At 37.8% G+C, this 17,366-nt stretch overlaps 2 protein-coding genes across 3 annotated transcripts; both read right to left on the bottom strand.

The window, feature by feature from the left end:
* Nucleotides 1-110: 110 nt before the first annotated feature.
* Nucleotides 111-5,624, bottom strand: hirip3 (HIRA interacting protein 3). Of its 2 annotated transcripts, none has more exons than XM_026163710.1 (8): nucleotides 5,477-5,624; nucleotides 4,832-4,952; nucleotides 3,932-4,079; nucleotides 2,987-3,340; nucleotides 2,478-2,617; nucleotides 2,009-2,156; nucleotides 930-1,028; nucleotides 111-546 (listed from the first exon to the last, which is right to left on the bottom strand). In XM_026163710.1, the coding sequence occupies exons 1-8, from the start codon at nucleotides 5,548-5,550 to the stop codon at nucleotides 359-361; spliced, it is 1,272 nt and encodes a 423-aa protein (XP_026019495.1). In that variant the 5' UTR covers nucleotides 5,551-5,624; the 3' UTR covers nucleotides 111-358. The 2 variants fall into 2 exon arrangements, with proteins under 2 accessions (XP_026019495.1, XP_026019494.1); XM_026163709.1 differs by having other exon boundaries at nucleotides 2,478-2,620; nucleotides 5,477-5,623.
* Nucleotides 5,625-6,965: 1,341 nt separating this feature from the next.
* Nucleotides 6,966-17,229, bottom strand: kctd13 (potassium channel tetramerization domain containing 13). The gene is made up of 7 exons (XM_026165319.1): nucleotides 16,659-17,229; nucleotides 15,290-15,550; nucleotides 13,173-13,342; nucleotides 13,003-13,092; nucleotides 9,066-9,118; nucleotides 8,789-8,984; nucleotides 6,966-8,441 (listed from the first exon to the last, which is right to left on the bottom strand). The coding sequence occupies exons 2-7, from the start codon at nucleotides 15,525-15,527 to the stop codon at nucleotides 8,193-8,195; spliced, it is 996 nt and encodes a 331-aa protein (XP_026021104.1). The 5' UTR covers nucleotides 15,528-15,550; nucleotides 16,659-17,229; the 3' UTR covers nucleotides 6,966-8,192.
* Nucleotides 17,230-17,366: the final 137 nt, after the last annotated feature.

Raw genomic sequence — 17,366 nt, 5'->3', positions numbered from 1 at the left:
TTGAAAATCTCAATAACTTTGCCATCTTTTCTCTGGAATGACATCCCTTTCTTTTGTCTGTCTCACAAACAGTATTTCAGTCATAAAAGTAAATTACTACTCCACATGAATCCATTTTAATCATAGTATTTTTATTTGAAATACGATTTAACAAAGATATACAATGGCAGTTAACAAAATGGCATTCACAATATTTTAACACTCAAACACCATTAATATCCTTTTTGATCACTGTTATCGCCATATTAAAAAACAAACAAACAAACAAACAGTTAGATTAATTTTGTTATGCTTAGTATCAAAACATTAAAAAACAAACAAACAAATCGAACACTTCCTGGGGGGGAAACCAGACTCATCAGTCACTGTCTGCGTCATCACTGATGATCCCCTGCAGGTTGGCCCATTCTGACATTTTCCTGCGACCTCTGTGGGTATTGTTTTCCTGATCACTGTCTGATTCTGAGTTTAGAGTGCGCTGATATTCAGAGGACGGACAGTCCTGTTGTTTCTGACTTGCTGAGGCTCCCCTGCGTGTAGGTCGACCTTGGAAGAAACCATATTAAAGGTTCTGAATCGCAACATAACTGACGCTACTGTCTACACCACTTCAGTATTCACCACAAGATGAGCATTGTGCATTTCTCCACATAAGCAGGTAATAAACCAAAGCTACAAGGTCTAGGATTCCCATCTAAAAACAAGGAAACGTAAAACTATTCAAGATATTTTTGCAGTTGTTTGCGTATCTGCTCAAAAAATATAGATTTAAATTGTTATTAAAATCATCATTAAATCAGATTAACAATAAGCATAAACAACAATGTCAATTTGTTTTGCGTTAGTTGCATCCTTTGAATCATGGTGTCTACAGCGCTGTATTTGAAACAACTCTGAAGGAGTCATAGTATGACAAGAGAGCTGGTTACCTTGTGTGGTAATGATGTTGTTGACATCAAGAGCAGCCAGTTCTTGAGCTCGCTCTCTCTTCATTCTGACCTTTTTACATTTCTGAATAGTTGGCTGACCTGTGTGGAAGACAATAAGCTTTAAGTCATCAAACTGCGTAATGAAAAAAATTAAAAATTCAAACTGTCAACAATTAATTTTCATGTTTGTTCAATACGGAAACAACTTGGCTACCATGTGATGACCCTGCTGTTGAGGGAAAAAGCCAATGTTGTGACATTTCCTTAAAGCCTACGCAAATGTAACCACATAGACTACAAAATAAAACCAGATAGTTTCTATCTGCAGAATCACATGGACTCTAAAAATGTTTTAGAGTTAGAGTATATAAAAAAAAAGAAGTTCTGTTAAGACAATTTGCCCATGTGGTTCAATTCAAAAATGAGGTTTAGTTTTTTTCAGTTTATGGACCAAACCTGGGAACTTTTTATATGTTTCTAGAGATAGGGTGTTAACTTTTAGTTTTTTGTTTTGGGGCTCCTCTATCAAGCTCGAAGAAACCCCTGGCAGTGTTTGGTCAGTGGCTAACTTTAAGTATCTATGTGTGCTGTGATTAACGATTGATCGCTGGCAACTATATTAGATAAAACGGCTCACTGACAAATCATCTAATTAGCTAATACACTCAATGCATTTAGGCATGTAGACATGGTCAGGAAGATGTGCTGAAGTTCAAACTGAGCATCAGAATAGGGAAGAAACATGATTTAAATGACTTGTTGTTGGTGTCAGGTGGGCTGGTCTAAGTATTTCAGAAGCTGCTGATCTACTGGGATTTTCCTTCACAACCATCCATAAGGTTTCCAGAGAATTATCCGTGAAAGAGAAAATATCTAGACAGGAAATTCTTTGGGCGAAGAGGACTTATTGATATCAGAGGTCAGAGGAGAATGGCCCGATTGTTTCAAGTTGATAGGAAAACAACGGTAACTCATGGTTTCACTCTTTAGGGTTGGGTAATTGCTAAAGAATCTAAATCTGCAAATAAGCCAGAATGCATTTCTTCATTTTTATTTGACAAAAAAGGGTTCCTACTCACCATGTACACCAAGCTCTTCAAGCTCCTTCTTCAGAACAGCCACCTGGGAGCGGATGGAGCGGCAGTCCTCCAGCAGTTTCTTGTAATTTCTCCTCACGCCGCAGAGGGCAATGTAACGTTTGAGCCTCGCCACTGATTTGTCATCAGACTGCAGGATGAAGCCGAGGAAAAACAAGGTGTGAAAAGAAAAAGATATTTTTAATAGATCTTCATTACAGCCTCACATTATATAGTTTTCAGGGTTATCTCTCTTTTAGTCTAGTTTTGCAGATTTGATTGAAAGCAGCTAAATAAACACAACTATAAAACTTTACTCAGTATTGTGTTTAATTAAAGGATCAGATACATCCAGAAACAAAATAATTCAGGTTCTCCTTTGTAAGATATGAAAGAATGCTTCTGTTGTGTGCACCACCAAGTACAATACAGATTAAATGTGTGTTAAAGTTTAGTTTCGTCTGACTCTCACCTTTGGTTTTCTGGTGCTCTCATCTTTCTTCACACTCTTCTTCATCTTCTTTTTATCAGTCTTATTTTCTTTTTCATCTTCCAAAGAAGGTAGTGATGAATCTGAGTCTGGGTCACTGGTTTTCTTTTCCACTTTTGTATCTTCTGCAACACATCAGTAAATCATAACTTAAGTGGACTAGTACTTGTATAATGCTTTTCTATACTAATTGAGCAGTCAAAGTGCTTTCTTACCACAAAGCTCACTCACCCAATCATAAACAGTCGCTTTTTTCCTACCCCTAAGTGCTTTTAATCTAACGTTTACACACTCACACTCCAATAGATACACTTGGGACCACTCACGGTTCAGCATCTTGCACTGAACCCCACAATTCTGTACAAGCTGGGGAATGAACCACCATTTTTCCAATTAACAGACGATCCCAACTCAGAAACTCCACATATCAAGCAATTAAATATTGTGCCAACAAACGTAATAAATAATTTTTTTTTTTTTTGCATGATCACCTTTTTCACTGTCAGAAGACTCGTCACTCTTAATTTTGTCACTCGTTTCTGACTTGCAGTCTCCAACTGATTCGTTTTCTGCATCACTCAGTGGCGTTTTCCTTCCTTCATCTTCACTGCTGGTTCTTGTCTCGACGTTCTTTCTCACCATTTTCTTTGGACTGTCACTGCAGTTGCTTTCCTCACTGAGTTCCTCATCAGAAGACTCGTCACTGTCAATTTGACGATTTTCATTTCTCTTTTGTTGTGATTTTTTCATCTCTGGCTCTTCACCATCAGCTTGAGATTTGGCATTTTCTTCATCATTGCTGCTTTCTTCACTTTCTGTTTTGTTGTCCTCTTGAGCCTCAGATTCTGTCATTATTAACCCACAAAAGGACATAATTGTATAATTTACAAAGAAAATATATTTGAATTGCAATCTTGAAATGGTCAAATACACTTGCCTTTACTTCTAATAGTAAGTAAAAATACTGCATAACCATACAAATCGCTTAAGGCTCTTAATTCATGTTGGCTTGCCCAGTTTTGGCCTCCTGCTGGGTTACAAGTTAGCTAACTTACAATATGACCAAAAAGGAAGTTGATGCTGAAGGCAGACAATTTCAAATGAGATAGAAGAGTCAGTAGCCTAGATCTTTACTGAACACAAGCAGAGGTCTGTGTACCCATTTATCAAAGGATCATTTCTGTTTCCATGTTACATCATTTGTGCCATCATTTTGAAATAAATTGTAAAACAGGGTATTACAAGCTGGCTGCAGGGTATCCTTTCTGCAGGTCTGTAATCAGAACGCACTCGCAAGGTTTGGGTGCTTTAGTTGGACCAAACTGCATGTTAAAAAGCTTCATTTGCTAAACGATGTGCACAAACTGTATATGTCTATAGGCTTTCATTTCCCAGTGTTGTCCTTAGTTAAAATGAATTAGACACTACTGACCTACCTGATGATGAGCTTGAATGATTATTTCGTGATTTCTTTGCCCTGGATTCATCTTCACTCTCACTCATGACCTCATCATTTCCATTTTCTCTCTTCCTTTTGTTCTGGGGCTTCTTAGTCTCTGAGTCACTTTCACTTTCATCATTATCCTATGAGGAAAATCAACAATTATAAAGATGATAACTATGGAACTAAAATGTAAATGTAAAAGACTGATAGACGATTATTTTATGTATTATATATATACATAAATTCTGATCTGCCACAAAATTAAAACAACCTGCAAAACAACAGATAAATCCCTCTCATACTACCAACTATGAGACAGGACCTCTGTTACACAGGGCTATTCTGTTGCGTCTTGCACGTGGATGCTGGGATTGCTTTTGATCCTGTAGATTGCAGAAGTGATGCTCTCTGTATGGGCTTGTTTCAGTGCATATGGGTGCTTCCCAAAGGGTTGATTCTATTCTGGACGTCCGCTACATCGATGTGAACATGAAACGCGAGTCTGATTCTTCTGCCAAAGTGTGGGCAGGATCTTTTATATTTGCACACACATGATTTCATTTTGAATTTCACTGAATCCGTGTTTTTTGAATGTGGCACAGCTCAAAAATTAAGCAAATGCTTGATCATCTCTGCTTGATGGAATCAGGATATGAGGAGTTTGAAGGTAGCCAAGTTTGAGGGATTGTACTACTAGAGAAGGGCTCTGCAGTTGGAGAGAGCTGTTGCCATTGGGAGATGGAGTAATGTTTACATGAATGATAAATGTCAAAATAAAAGCCACATGAGGACCTAAGGTTTCTCAGCAGAAGTTTGCACTGTCTGTGAACGCTTTAATGATGTGGCTGATCAGTGTATATCATTATCTATACGGAAAAGCAAAAACAGGTACCTGCATTTTCATCAGTTCCTCTTGCACCACCTGTTTCATGAAAGTTTTTACTTCTGGACTTAATGAGTCACATTTGTTGTGTGCCTGATATCTCTTTTTTAAAATTCCCAAGGTCAGCGTGCTGGAATAAAACAGCAGAAAGATTACATCTGTGAGTGGCAGGAAGGCTCTCATTTACAGTAACTGCCACATTTGAGGTTTAGGCTTTTGAACACACTGAAAAATACATCTAAAAACGGGAACATCCTTCATAACAGCCTGGCACTAATCGATGCCTGCGAGAGAAGCTACTTGCACTTTTTGCAAAACTATAATATTTAGGTTTTAAAAACCCAAAATGTCACTGAAAGATCGATACGCTAGCATCAGAAAACGTCTGGAAGGAATGAAATCAATAATAAACAGAGAACTCGTTAATATAATACTTTTAAAATATGTCCCATCTTCTCAGTCGTAAATGGCACATTTGGGGTTGATTTTTACTTTTAGAACGGACAACATGCTGCTGGCTGGAGTATTCAAACAACTCAGCTACATTAACCGAATCGCATTGATTTCAGTTTAAGTAACCGAATGCTAACTAAAAACGTTAGGCCCATGTCGTTTATTGTTAGCGCAAACACGTCTTTAATGCTTCCACTGTACCTTAGGTCTGCCTCGCCACGGAGTTGACCACACACGAACCTGCGGATACCTGCTGCCTCCTTCTCCGACACCATCCTAACACACGCTGGAAGATTCTTTTTGGCGGCGACTCCGGGACCTCCGCGCGTAATGGGAAGTGACGTCAGATACACCACGCCCCTTCAGTGTAGTAAACAATTGAGAGAACCACAAAAAAGTTTCGTACCAGTGTTGTGTTTTGTTAGTTTTATTTCTAAGTTTTATTTTTATATTTCATTTGGACTTTTTAAAAAAAAATTCAGTTTATTTGCAGTTAGTTCCTGGAGTGTTTTTGCTCGTTTCAGTTTAGTTATTGTTTCGAAAATGTTTAGTTTTATATAGTTTTTATTAGTTTCTATGTTAGTTTTTGTCTCTAGTATTAGCTGTTTTAGGGCATAGGCTAGAGCAAAGTTTTAGTAAAATCACTACAGATATTACCACAGAAACAGAAATTTCTTAAATCAGCTGACCCCCAGTCTTGCAGCTATCCAGAGTCTCAGCATGTTCATCAAATCCTCAGATTTTACCAGATTAACAAATACTACAACTAATTAACTCCATTTTTAAATTAATTTTATTCTATTTAATTTTCCAGCATCATAAAACAGTTTGTTAGTTTTAAAAAAAAACATTTATCCTTGTTTCCTATATGTGATGAATGTGCTGTAGTTCTATCTTAATGTAAGATAAAAAACAAAACAGCTGTAATAAGGCATACAATCCTTAGTTTGTTGACCATGGCAATATGAAATGTATATGTAACCAATTTTGTTGAATCATGTCTTTCAGTTTTTATTCAGTTAGTTTTCAGGTTTTTCTTTTTGTTAATTATCGTCTCTCTTTTCTTGTCTATGTGTGGAGCTGTTTGCATATTGTTGGGAAGGACAATACTAAATACTGGGGGCTGCTAATAGCTAATAAAATTTGTACTTTCCATTATAATTTCACTTTATTCTAATACCAAATATATCCCAAATACTTAGTAATAGAAGGCACTAGATAATAAGATAATTTTAATTTATAAAAGCAAATAATAATGAATTATCTAAAAGATTTCCCCCCCCTTTTTCATTTTTTTCTCTTTATATGAGAGTTAACTGGAGCTGTTTCTGCATTGTTTTCAATACAGTAATGACCAGTCAGACTGTACTGGTGTTTTTAAAACTAGAAATAGAAAACCTTAGAGATGTTCCACAGATGTAGTAAAGGAGGACCTAAAGAGGGGACATTGTAACACTGGAAGTGAGCAGCCCAAAGAAGATGATGATCACCCACCCAATGAGGCCATTGCCCAAATGAGAGAAAGAGATTCACTCTGAAACTAATATGTTTGGCTTTTGCACATATGTTTAATTAAAGTCAGCATGGTAGTTTTTATGTAATATTACAGAAAGAACATGTTATAAGAAAGTCTGTTTTGTAAAGTATCTTAGAAATAAAAGGGGCAAAAAACCCAAAAAACAGCCCAAACTAGATTTCAGTCATTTATTGAAATATTTCCATGACAACTATTGGACGGAAATTACATTAGTGCATATTTCAAGATTATTTTATAAAAGATCTGAGTTACATATTGCTCTCATTCAGATTTTCCAGTATTCAGAGTGATTAGGGTTACACACTAGTGAAGATTAGAAAGACAATCCTCTCCCTGAGAGAACAAAAAATACAACCCAGTACACACACCACTTTTGTCATCACTATATGGCCAAAGAAAAACAACATAAAAGAAACAAAAAAAAACCCAAAATTCTGTAGTTTAGTTTAAGACAGAAGAAGTGAAAGTCTTATGGCTCAGAACAAAATGCAAAATCCAAGAAATGGTTTCGGTTCCTCTTGAAAACTTAAACTGAAATGTAAGCTTACAATTTATTCATTTACAGGAGTAAATTCAAATTTTGAGTGCAGAGAGAGTGCAACGTACCTTTTCTGAAATTAAAACTCGTTTGAGCACGAGTGAACACAAAGACTCAATACAAAAGTTAAATACCAAATAATAAATTAGGTTCATAAATTAATAAAAAAACATCTTGAAGCAACAGCTGTAATAACATAAATAAAGAAAACTGAGCTTCTCATCATCTACAAGCCTCCCCCCCACACCAAAAAAAAAAAAAAAAAGGCTACTGTGTCTTATTCCAGTGTTGCAATATCTAGGCTCAACTTCACCGTCCTCTGTCCATCAATGTTCGGCAGCATCTCACTCCAGAGGAGAAAGGGGAATAAAGTTTCACAGCCTGCATAAACTGACACAGTGTTTCCTACAAGTCACACACAGAAAAGGCTGCCTGTGCATGTCATTAAAACCCACATGGACATTAGGTTGTCTGCTCTAAGATAAAGATGGGAGGACATTGGGTTTTGAGGACTATTCAGTAGCTTGCAGGAGGTTCATTAACCTCTGAAAAGTAATGTCTACGCCAGTATCAGTACCAGTATTTCCCATCGAAAGACTGTACACACGTTGTTTTCATGTAAACAAATGCATTTTCCTTTCCACGCACACTCAGACCTAAATTTACAAATCAGTCATCAGCCAACATTTCTGAAAAGTCTGAGGACATTTAATGAAATTACGTACCAAACTATTGCTGTCATCGAAGACGTGTTTTTCATTCCCTTAACATTCAAAAAACAAACAAACAAAAAAAATCCCAACAAAGTTTAAGTCCCTTTCTCCTGCTTTGTTTTGACATTTTTAGTCCTTATACACAGTTTGCTGACCGTGGCCTCTTTCATCATGCATTATGTGTCTCCGTACGTGGATCCGTCGTACTCGTCTATCCCCTCCCACGGCACCCTCTTCCTCTGACTGACCAGCTCCCAGCGATGAACCGGAGCCTCTTGAATCTAAAAGGTGCAAGCCTCCTGGTCCAGATCCTCTGTTGTTCTCATAGATGAGGATATTGAGGGTTTCTTCAAATATTCGGGCTTCGGGAAACTCAACCTAGAAGCACAGGTGTTTGAGAAAGGTCACTGAATATTTATTTGCTCTGTACAGCAACCTGAAAATGTGCTTATTTGTAATAAGCATATGTTCAGGGCATAAGCCCAATATAAGGTGTTGGTACAGGAATAAGTTTAAAAAACATAATTGCATATCACTGTCATCCAACCACATGCTTCCTGCCTCTTAACGTAGAAAGCTCAATAACTGACTCCAGTGGGAGGGTTTTCTCTTCTTTGGATTTACTGTAGGTTAATTAAAAGGCTGCCATCATTACCAGACAGCAAGTAAGTGTATTTCTCAAAAATGTTGATCAAATGCTTTAATATTTATTAAACAATGCTTACTTTGGTCTGCTTCTTCTCTGTAGCATAGACAATGGAAGTGCAGCACACTTCAGCAATCTTGCGGCCTTCGCCATAAAAAGACCAGCAGCAGATCTCATCCCCCAGCACGTCTTTGACAAACAGGACGCGGCCATTAAATCGCAGCACGAGTTTGTCGAACAGTTCAATGTTCTTCAGCAGGTTATCGTCAGAGTTGCTGGACACAGCAGAGCAAGAAAAAGTAAGCATCTATGAACTTTGTGGCTTCATTATCATTTTAAAAATCCAAAGATCTTACCTGGTGTATGAGTATTTGTTGTTTCCTCTGTTGTTCTGCAACTTTACTACTGGCTAAAAGAGCAAGAAAGAGCAATATTATATTAATAAGAGGGTAAGTTTAATACAACCTAAAACGAGACAAACACTTAAACTGTCTCTTTCTAGTTAACAGTAAGTGAGGAGCCTTAAACCAAAGGGGTCATTTCAGTAGAAAACACACTGCTGGTGAACAACACAATAACAACAAAAATATAAGTGCAAGCATCTAGTGCAGGGGTCAGCAACATCTCAAATGAAGATAACACTGTATATATTGTTTTTACCTTTATGCTTTGTGTGAACAACTAAGGTGTGTTGCTTATGAAATCCATGAAGTGCTACAGAGAAAATTACATTTTATTTATGTAATTAACACATTTTGAACTCTTAAAGAAATATAACAAAAGGAAAGACACCCAGCTGAACTAAAATGATCCATGTAGCAAACAAAAACTGTTGTGAGCCGCCCCCCTTATATCACCTTTGGGCTTTTGGAGCCTTGACCTGACTTTTAAAAAAAATAATTGGAAAAAAAGCACTATGCTGCTGAAAAATGAAAAATACTGCCTAAATATGTATTTTACCAGGTTAATGTGTGTGGCCGGGTGCGGTCTGCAGCACTGCTGCAGGGGAGGCGGATGCACCTGAGTGGCACCCGCAATCACGCCTCGCCGCCTTAACGTCTGTGTTATCTATGCTGTTGTTGGTATATGTCGGGCTGTGAAAAGCTACAGCCGGCTGTGTGCGTACAGCAACCGTTTTGCGAAAAGTGGTCAATAAAGAGATGCTGAAAAGCGTGTTCATGCAAACATCGTCGGGTCTGCCGTGATATGTTTACAATGGGACTTCTGCTCCTGAACCTCTGCACACAGCGTATGCAAATCGGGGCTGTACTTTCAGCTTTACGCAGGACTGTAAGCTGCCATCTGTGAGGCGTGAGCGGTGTTTGTTTTTAACATAGTTCACGGTGGAGAATAGCTGCTGACAATGTGGATCTGAAGATCGATAACTGGCCTACCTGGGGTTGAAAGTCTCGATAAATGCACGGCGTTTCTGCGGGTATACCGGCTTCCGCGAGTGTGACGCTTATTTTGAGCAATGAAAAAAATAATAAAATTTTATTTTATTTTTATATTTCAATGTCACAATAATCTTCCAATTTAGAACTACAAGTTAAAAAAAAAAAAAACGAACATAAATAGAATACACTTCAAATTTATTTCCCCAAACCACCCGGAGCCGCACTATAAGGACTAAAGAGCCGCATGCGGCTCCGGAGCCGCAGGTTGCCGACCCCTGATCTAGTGCTACACGATCAATTTCCTACAAACGTATTGTGAAAGTTTCTGGACACAGAAAAGCTTAAGGGCTTTTATTTTGAAACTCACAAAGGAAATGCTGAGTTTCTATTGACAAGGTAATGCTGTAATTTGTGAAATGGGAACCACACTCTTTACACAGATGTTTTAAGAAAAACAGGTCCGTCTGTAATATAAGAGTGCTTCAGATAAAGCCCTGCTACCTTCTTTAGTTGAGAAAAATAAAAGCTCTTTTTTCAAGTACCAGCAGTGTCTGCTGGAGCCTGTAACAATCTCAGCTTTTTTTCTTATTCACCAAAGTAATACAATACTATACTGGGCCCCACCTCTTGATTTTCTTCTGAAATATTTTCTCTCCTAGATAATCCACAATCAACAGTCTGTTGTATTGTTGAAAAGTGGAAGCATTTAGAAACCACAGCAGCTCAGCCATGAAGTGTTAGACCACGTAAAGTTTCAGAGCGGAGGTTGCCGAATGCTAAGGTGTATAGTGAGTAAAAACTGGAGAGCTCAAAACCTCCTCTGGGATTAACATCAGCACAAAAACTGTGCCAACCTGTGTCTGGAGCTTCATAGCATGGGTTTCCAGGGGCGTGCAGCTCCTGTAGGTTTAATGTAGCACAGTGCTTACAACTTATACTTACAAGCATTTTAAGCTTGAATATAATTACTGTTGTGTTTTGTTTTTTTGATCAATATTTTTCTCTTGTGCATCTTTTTCCATCTCCTGGCAGGGCTCTAGAGTGCGACTAATTTGGTCACAAATGCAACCACATTTTTCAATGGTGCAACTAAAAAAAAAAAAATCTTTGGTCGCACCAGTACGACTCTCCGTGTGGTCATCAACAGACACACATTATGCCCCTATTGGACTAAACCAATCCAGAATCAGAGATAGTAAGGGGCGGAACCTCTCTGATTGGCCGTGGTCCAGTTGAAAGTGCAGTTGGAAGAGGGAGGTGAGTAGCTTGAATAAAGCGATATTGATTCATTAAATCCTGAATCGACTTTTAAATATAACTGTGTTTTGCCAGAAATGCCAGATTCTCAGATTAAAGCTCACAAAACTATTTCAACAACCACCAAACAGTAGATGAAAGCAGGTACACGGATTCCACACAAAGACGTAAACACAGAGCGGACCCGACGCATCAGAATCAGTTTTCTCTTTCTCACCCGCACGTAGACGGACACGCTGTCAGAGCTCAGCGATTCTGATGCGTCGGGTCCGCTCTGTGTTTACGTCTTTTTGCGCTGATTCTGAGCTGCAGGTTTTGTCTCCCTCCAACCAAAATTCACTGAGCCAGCAGCAAAAGAAACAGCAAACTACGCTTCACATTTGATAAATGTCGTCATGAATTCCCTCTGACTTTTGCCGTTTTGCTTTACACACTTCATGCACAGCTCTCTCTCTCTGTGTACTTCAAGGACAGTTTCCCGTCTCAAATCTCTGATTTTCTGCATTATTCATTGGCTTATTACCCACCAGTCTACCATTTTTTTTTTTTTTTTTTTTAAAAACAGCGGCCACTGTCTTTTTCTTTTCTTTTCTTTTTTTTTTTTTTTTACTTAAATGACCTCGGACAAGAAAGCTGCTGTTCAATACTGAAGAAACTTTTTAAAATTATGCAAAATTGCAGAATATTTTGAAGGTTATCTGCTATAAAAAGCCAGGCCAGAAAAATCTCCTTCATGTTTTTCTGTGTTTTATTCTCAGTTACTTTGACACAAAGGCTTCAGCTGTGATGTTCACAATTCTGATGAAGTCTCACATCTATCAGTACTGATAAATGATCAGAATTATAATATTTCTGACGTCTGAGGCAAAATTGAATCAAATCAGGACTTTGAGAACCGGAATCGAATGGATTACAGAAATCAGGGATGATACCCAGCCCTAGTGAGTAGCCTAAACCCGACAGAAGTGGATGTAGCTGTGGGTAATAAGAAAAGTTGAAAAGAACTATTGATAACTTTTTTGTTAAGTTAAGGCCTGATCAGTCTGAAATTCACAGCCAGTGCTCTGACACAGAGCCATCAATCTTTGAACGTTGAAAAAGCACAGTGTATCCAGAAAACACATTATGTGCTGCAATAAATGCACTGCCCAAATGTTCCCTCTCCTCACTGCCTTTCAGCAGCAGGCAGCAGCAAACAGGTCGTCAGAGGAGGCCGATGTGATGATTAAGTTTAACATTTTCTACAATATTGCCAAAACACTTTAAGCACAAGATTGTGAGTTAATCATTTACAAATGAATATTGTCTGTATGGACTGCAATTTCCCCCCCAAAAAAGTGCACATGTAAAACTGCGGTGTTAAGTGATGCAGTTGAAAAATTTGAGTGCGCCTAACCTAACCGTGCGCCCATGGCAAACAGTTAGTCTAGAGCCCTGTCCTGGGTAACAGTAACAGCATCAGTCACTAATATTAGGCATTTAAGAAATGTTTAAGAAAATGACTGATTCCAAAACATTAAATACTACATAACTATCTGCCAGCACTCAGCATCTCCAAATTGCATTCACAAACAGCTAGACAGTCATTACATATGCATCCAGCTTAGGGGCCAATTGATGAAGCTTGAATTAAATTTACCTTTCTACATGTAGCAATCATCCTCTGTTCTTCTTTGGCTGAGGTGATCATGGGTATGCGGCATACACTTTCAAAGACATCCTTTTGTTTCTGGAAGTAAAGAAAACATGTCAAAATTTGTACATGTTTCATTTTATTAAAGTCCACAAAAAAGATATCCACGTGTTTACCTGCATGACACCGAGGCAGTGTTGGACGAGTCCCTGGACCCGGTAGTACTGGGCCTCTTTTAGAACTTCATCTAGTTCTCTGTGGTCCTCCGGAAGTGGTACTGAGCCATCTCGAAGGAAGTTCAGAACCAGCTCAAAATGTCGACCAGATCTATCCAAAACTACCCACCCTGGAGCAAAACGGAGAGTAATTTCAGGAATTTTAATTCAGGTTATTATGCTTATATTATATTTACTGAGGTAGTCAAGAGGTCCCTTTAATGTGTTAGCATAACAGCTAACAAAGAGGATACAACATAATTCAATATTTACCAGCTTTGCTTTCAGAGTCAACGTTATTTTGGTGGGACTTTTAAAACAGTAGTATGGTTAATAAGGCATACTCTTGGGACTCTGACACATACAAAAATGTTTTAAAAATAAAACAAAACAAAACAAATATTCAGAATTCAGTGTTGGGTTTATATTAAATGACTACTGGAGTTAATTAAGACAAATGCGTTGCAAATGCGTACAATATGATGTACAATATGATGTACAAGCAATGATTTGTACATATTTGTTGCACCCATGCGCGCGCTTTTTCTCCCAGTATTCTGTGGGAGGGGCAAAAATTCCTGTTCTGATGTTGAAAGTTGCCAACCTCTGCACTAGGTGATCAAAACTGTAGAAGCAGCCATTCTTGTGAATTGTGGACAACCTCGTAGATGGAAAGATAGATGGATAGATATAGAAAGAGAGTATAGACATATACAAAAGACTATCTCAGTAATAAATGGCCTTTTTTGGAATTTTGCAAATTTGCACATGATGTGAGTGATCGTTCATTTATTCATTATTTTGTTTTGGTTGTTATAAATGCTTACAAGATGAAAAGAACGACAACATGTGAACGCTGCAGAAGTGTAAACAACTTAAAGAAAATAAAACCTGACAGCTGTATTTACCAATAAGTGATGGATATGAGGTTAACCCATCAGTATTGTAAGGATTTTGGCTGAATTGGTGCAAAACTGAATGACTTCCAAAGTGTAAGACTTTCTGTTCAAGCCCATTTTTTTAGGTCTCCTCACGTAAAATAAACCCTACACCTTCTATACAGTGCAAGTCTTGGTGACAGGATACTGCAACAGCCGTTTGACACAACTTCCGTTTTAGATTCTGCTTAGAGAATACACAGTAACTGAGAGTTATCATTAAATTCTGGAAATAAGTATAACTAGGGATGGGTATCGAAACCCGGTTCTTGTTGGCATTTTTGCAAACAATTCCCTTATTGATTCCAGTCGCCCCGAATGACGTCACCACGTTGCGGAGCTTCATTTACCTGGCAGGAAACGTGGCGCCTAAGCGGCTCAAAAGTTTGGTTATACTTTACGAGAACGGATGACAACAGGGCAACACGCAATACTTGCAAAGTAGAGATTTCATTTAAGGGAGGAAACACTATGAATATGCAAAAGCATTTTCTCACAAAACACACGATAACCTTAAATGAATGTCGTGTTTTTAATTCCGCTCCGGACTCGTGAATCTCAACCCAGCAGCAGCGGTAACGTTTGCACGTCCTCTCCCGTTAATGCAGCACGTAAATGATCAACTAACAGTGCATATTATGTTAGCGCAATCTGGACATTACTGGATATTCTTGTGTAATTGCTACAGAATAATTTATGGTATACTTTGTTATTGCTACAGAAGAATATTTATTTTATTATTTTACATTTACATTTTTTTTCTGGGGAACCTGTGACACCCCATTGAAGAGCTGTAGGCTGTGGATCTCTTAAGATCTCACTGTTGGGTTTGTAAGGCCATGTTACTCCTAAATTTCTATCTTCTTCAAAAAGAAGTTATGAAACAAAGTTCTAAGCTAATCGACCTTAGTGTTCTCCTTTTTTAAAAAAAAAAAGAATCAATAAGAGAATCGATAAAGAATCAAACTGTTAAACAGAATCGAAAACTGAATCGTAATCGTGAAAATCTTATCTATTCACATCCCTAAGTATAACTGCATAAAACCTTGCCTCAAACTCTCAACATCATGTTAAAACTCCTGATATCAACAACACAGTCTTCAAAATCTTAGTGCTCACCAAAGAGATACATCCACCCACCTTCTGAGTCTATGGTAACATCAGTTTCTCCATTGCACATGCTCCGCAGCAGGCTGTCTTCCTTGCTTAATGTCTGGATGGTTGTATAATGCAATGAGCCACCAACATTTAACTTGATGTACTTGCTCCCCAGCAGACCCTGGTTCCTGTGCTCATCTGTGTGAAGGCAGGCAGGCTGGGAAACAGCGGACTGGGCAGAGTCGGCAGCATGACTGCCGACTGAAGCCTCAGCAGACATGGGGTTGAAGGGTCACTTTCTGACTGAAATACACAAGAGTCTTATATTATTTATGCCACTGCTGATAATTATCCTATTTCAGCTGCTTCTTAACTGAGAGTAACATAATAGCTCTTAGACTTTAGGAGAATAGCTTTGTATCTGAGCTACTTTCTGCTTTCTTTCTTCTTTCTGCTCTGTAGCTGATGTTATGATTATCTGTGTCTATAGAAGCCACATATAATGACGAATATAAAAAAAAATTCAAGTCAGAACAAAGTGCACTGGGAAATGGAGTAAGTGCTCATGAGGGTGTGAGCATAAGTAAAATAGATAGACCTATTAACTTAACAGGGTTATTATAGTTTTATATTTTCAAATTACTTTTCATTTAGTTTTAATCTTCGAAAAAATTGTATTAGTCTCTGTTTGACATCTTTTTAAGTAATATTGTATTTAGAATAAATGCCAGATGCAACATTTAAGAAAATAAAAATATTAGAATAAAAACACATTGTTTTTTTTTCAAAGCAGTGTGGGTGAAAGTAGTGTTTTTTGTTCGTTTGTTTTTTAATCTTTTTTTAATCTTTTTTTTTTTTTTTTTTTTTTTAAATCTACTTAACTAAAATATTCCTTTCCTCATATCTAGTTTTAGTGAACTATAATAACCTTAATCATTAATCACGGTGGGGAATCTAAAAAGAGTTTCAGCTGATCTTTGTGTTACTATGACATTAATACACCGTATGGGTGTTTAGATTTCTTTTTTTTTTTTTTTTTTTTTTTTTTTTTAAAAGGGCCAAATTACAACTGTCACCAAACCTCTAAACCTGTACTAAAATCACATCATTTTCTCAGCCACATCCACTTTGTTTATTGTAATGATTGATTTTGAACATCTATCAGGACAAAACATTAGGATCAAATTACCATTTTTTCCCCAAACAGCAAACTGATTCAGACTAGCCCTTTTTACATAAAGCCCTGAGGCGTTACTGACAGCCATTGATTAGACAACATAAACACTTTCAGTCACATGAGGCACCTCAAATGACACCCCTGACTGACGTCTACTGTAATATGACAGCTGCTGACATATCGGACTATTAAACTGAAATTACACTGAGCTAGCTCATAATAAACTGTACTTACCACACTGAACATCCAAAGGTGTTAAGAGAGTGAACCTATCTAAGCTAACAAAACTAAAAATATAGCTTTAATTAGCCAGCAATCGTTAATCAACTAGCTAGCTTCTGTAAAGAGGCCAGGTGAATTTACGGCGCAGCTAACATCTGACGCCTCATTTTAATCGCACAGCTAAAGGAACGAGGCTAACAGCAGCTAGTCTACTCCGTCACGCTTTAAGCTACTAATGCTCATTTGCTCTGTACCGCTTAGTGACCAAGAACGCGAATTCCACATCCACTCCAATTTCACTGTTGGGCACAAAACTGCAGCTAGTATGATAAGCTAAATAGGTCAGTCGGAAGCGAAACTAGACATCTTCTTCCGCTATTTTCTTCTTCTACTTTTAACCGATCTTTGAATCGAATGACTGCCACCTATCGAGCAAGTGGTTAGTGCTTACACTAACTTGTTGTAATAGACTACCACACATTCATATTATTCTCTTTTTAACAGAACAACAGAATTTCTCTAAAAATATATTGAAATTACTATTTCTTTCGGGACCGGTGAGCGTCTCTGTTATAGCTGAGCCTTAGGCCGTGTATACACTGCCATCTACTGGTCACAGTGAGGAACTGCAACAATACAATATCCGTTCTGTTGTTTGCTCTTCGATGAGTTTTGAACAAAGACATGGTAGTGGGTTTAGGTTAATAAAAGTGATTCTAA

Source organism: Astatotilapia calliptera, chromosome 4, assembly GCF_900246225.1.
Source record: "Astatotilapia calliptera chromosome 4, fAstCal1.2, whole genome shotgun sequence".
Lineage (NCBI taxonomy): Eukaryota > Metazoa > Chordata > Actinopteri > Cichliformes > Cichlidae > Astatotilapia > Astatotilapia calliptera.
This window is presented reverse-complemented; position numbering and strand designations above follow the sequence as displayed.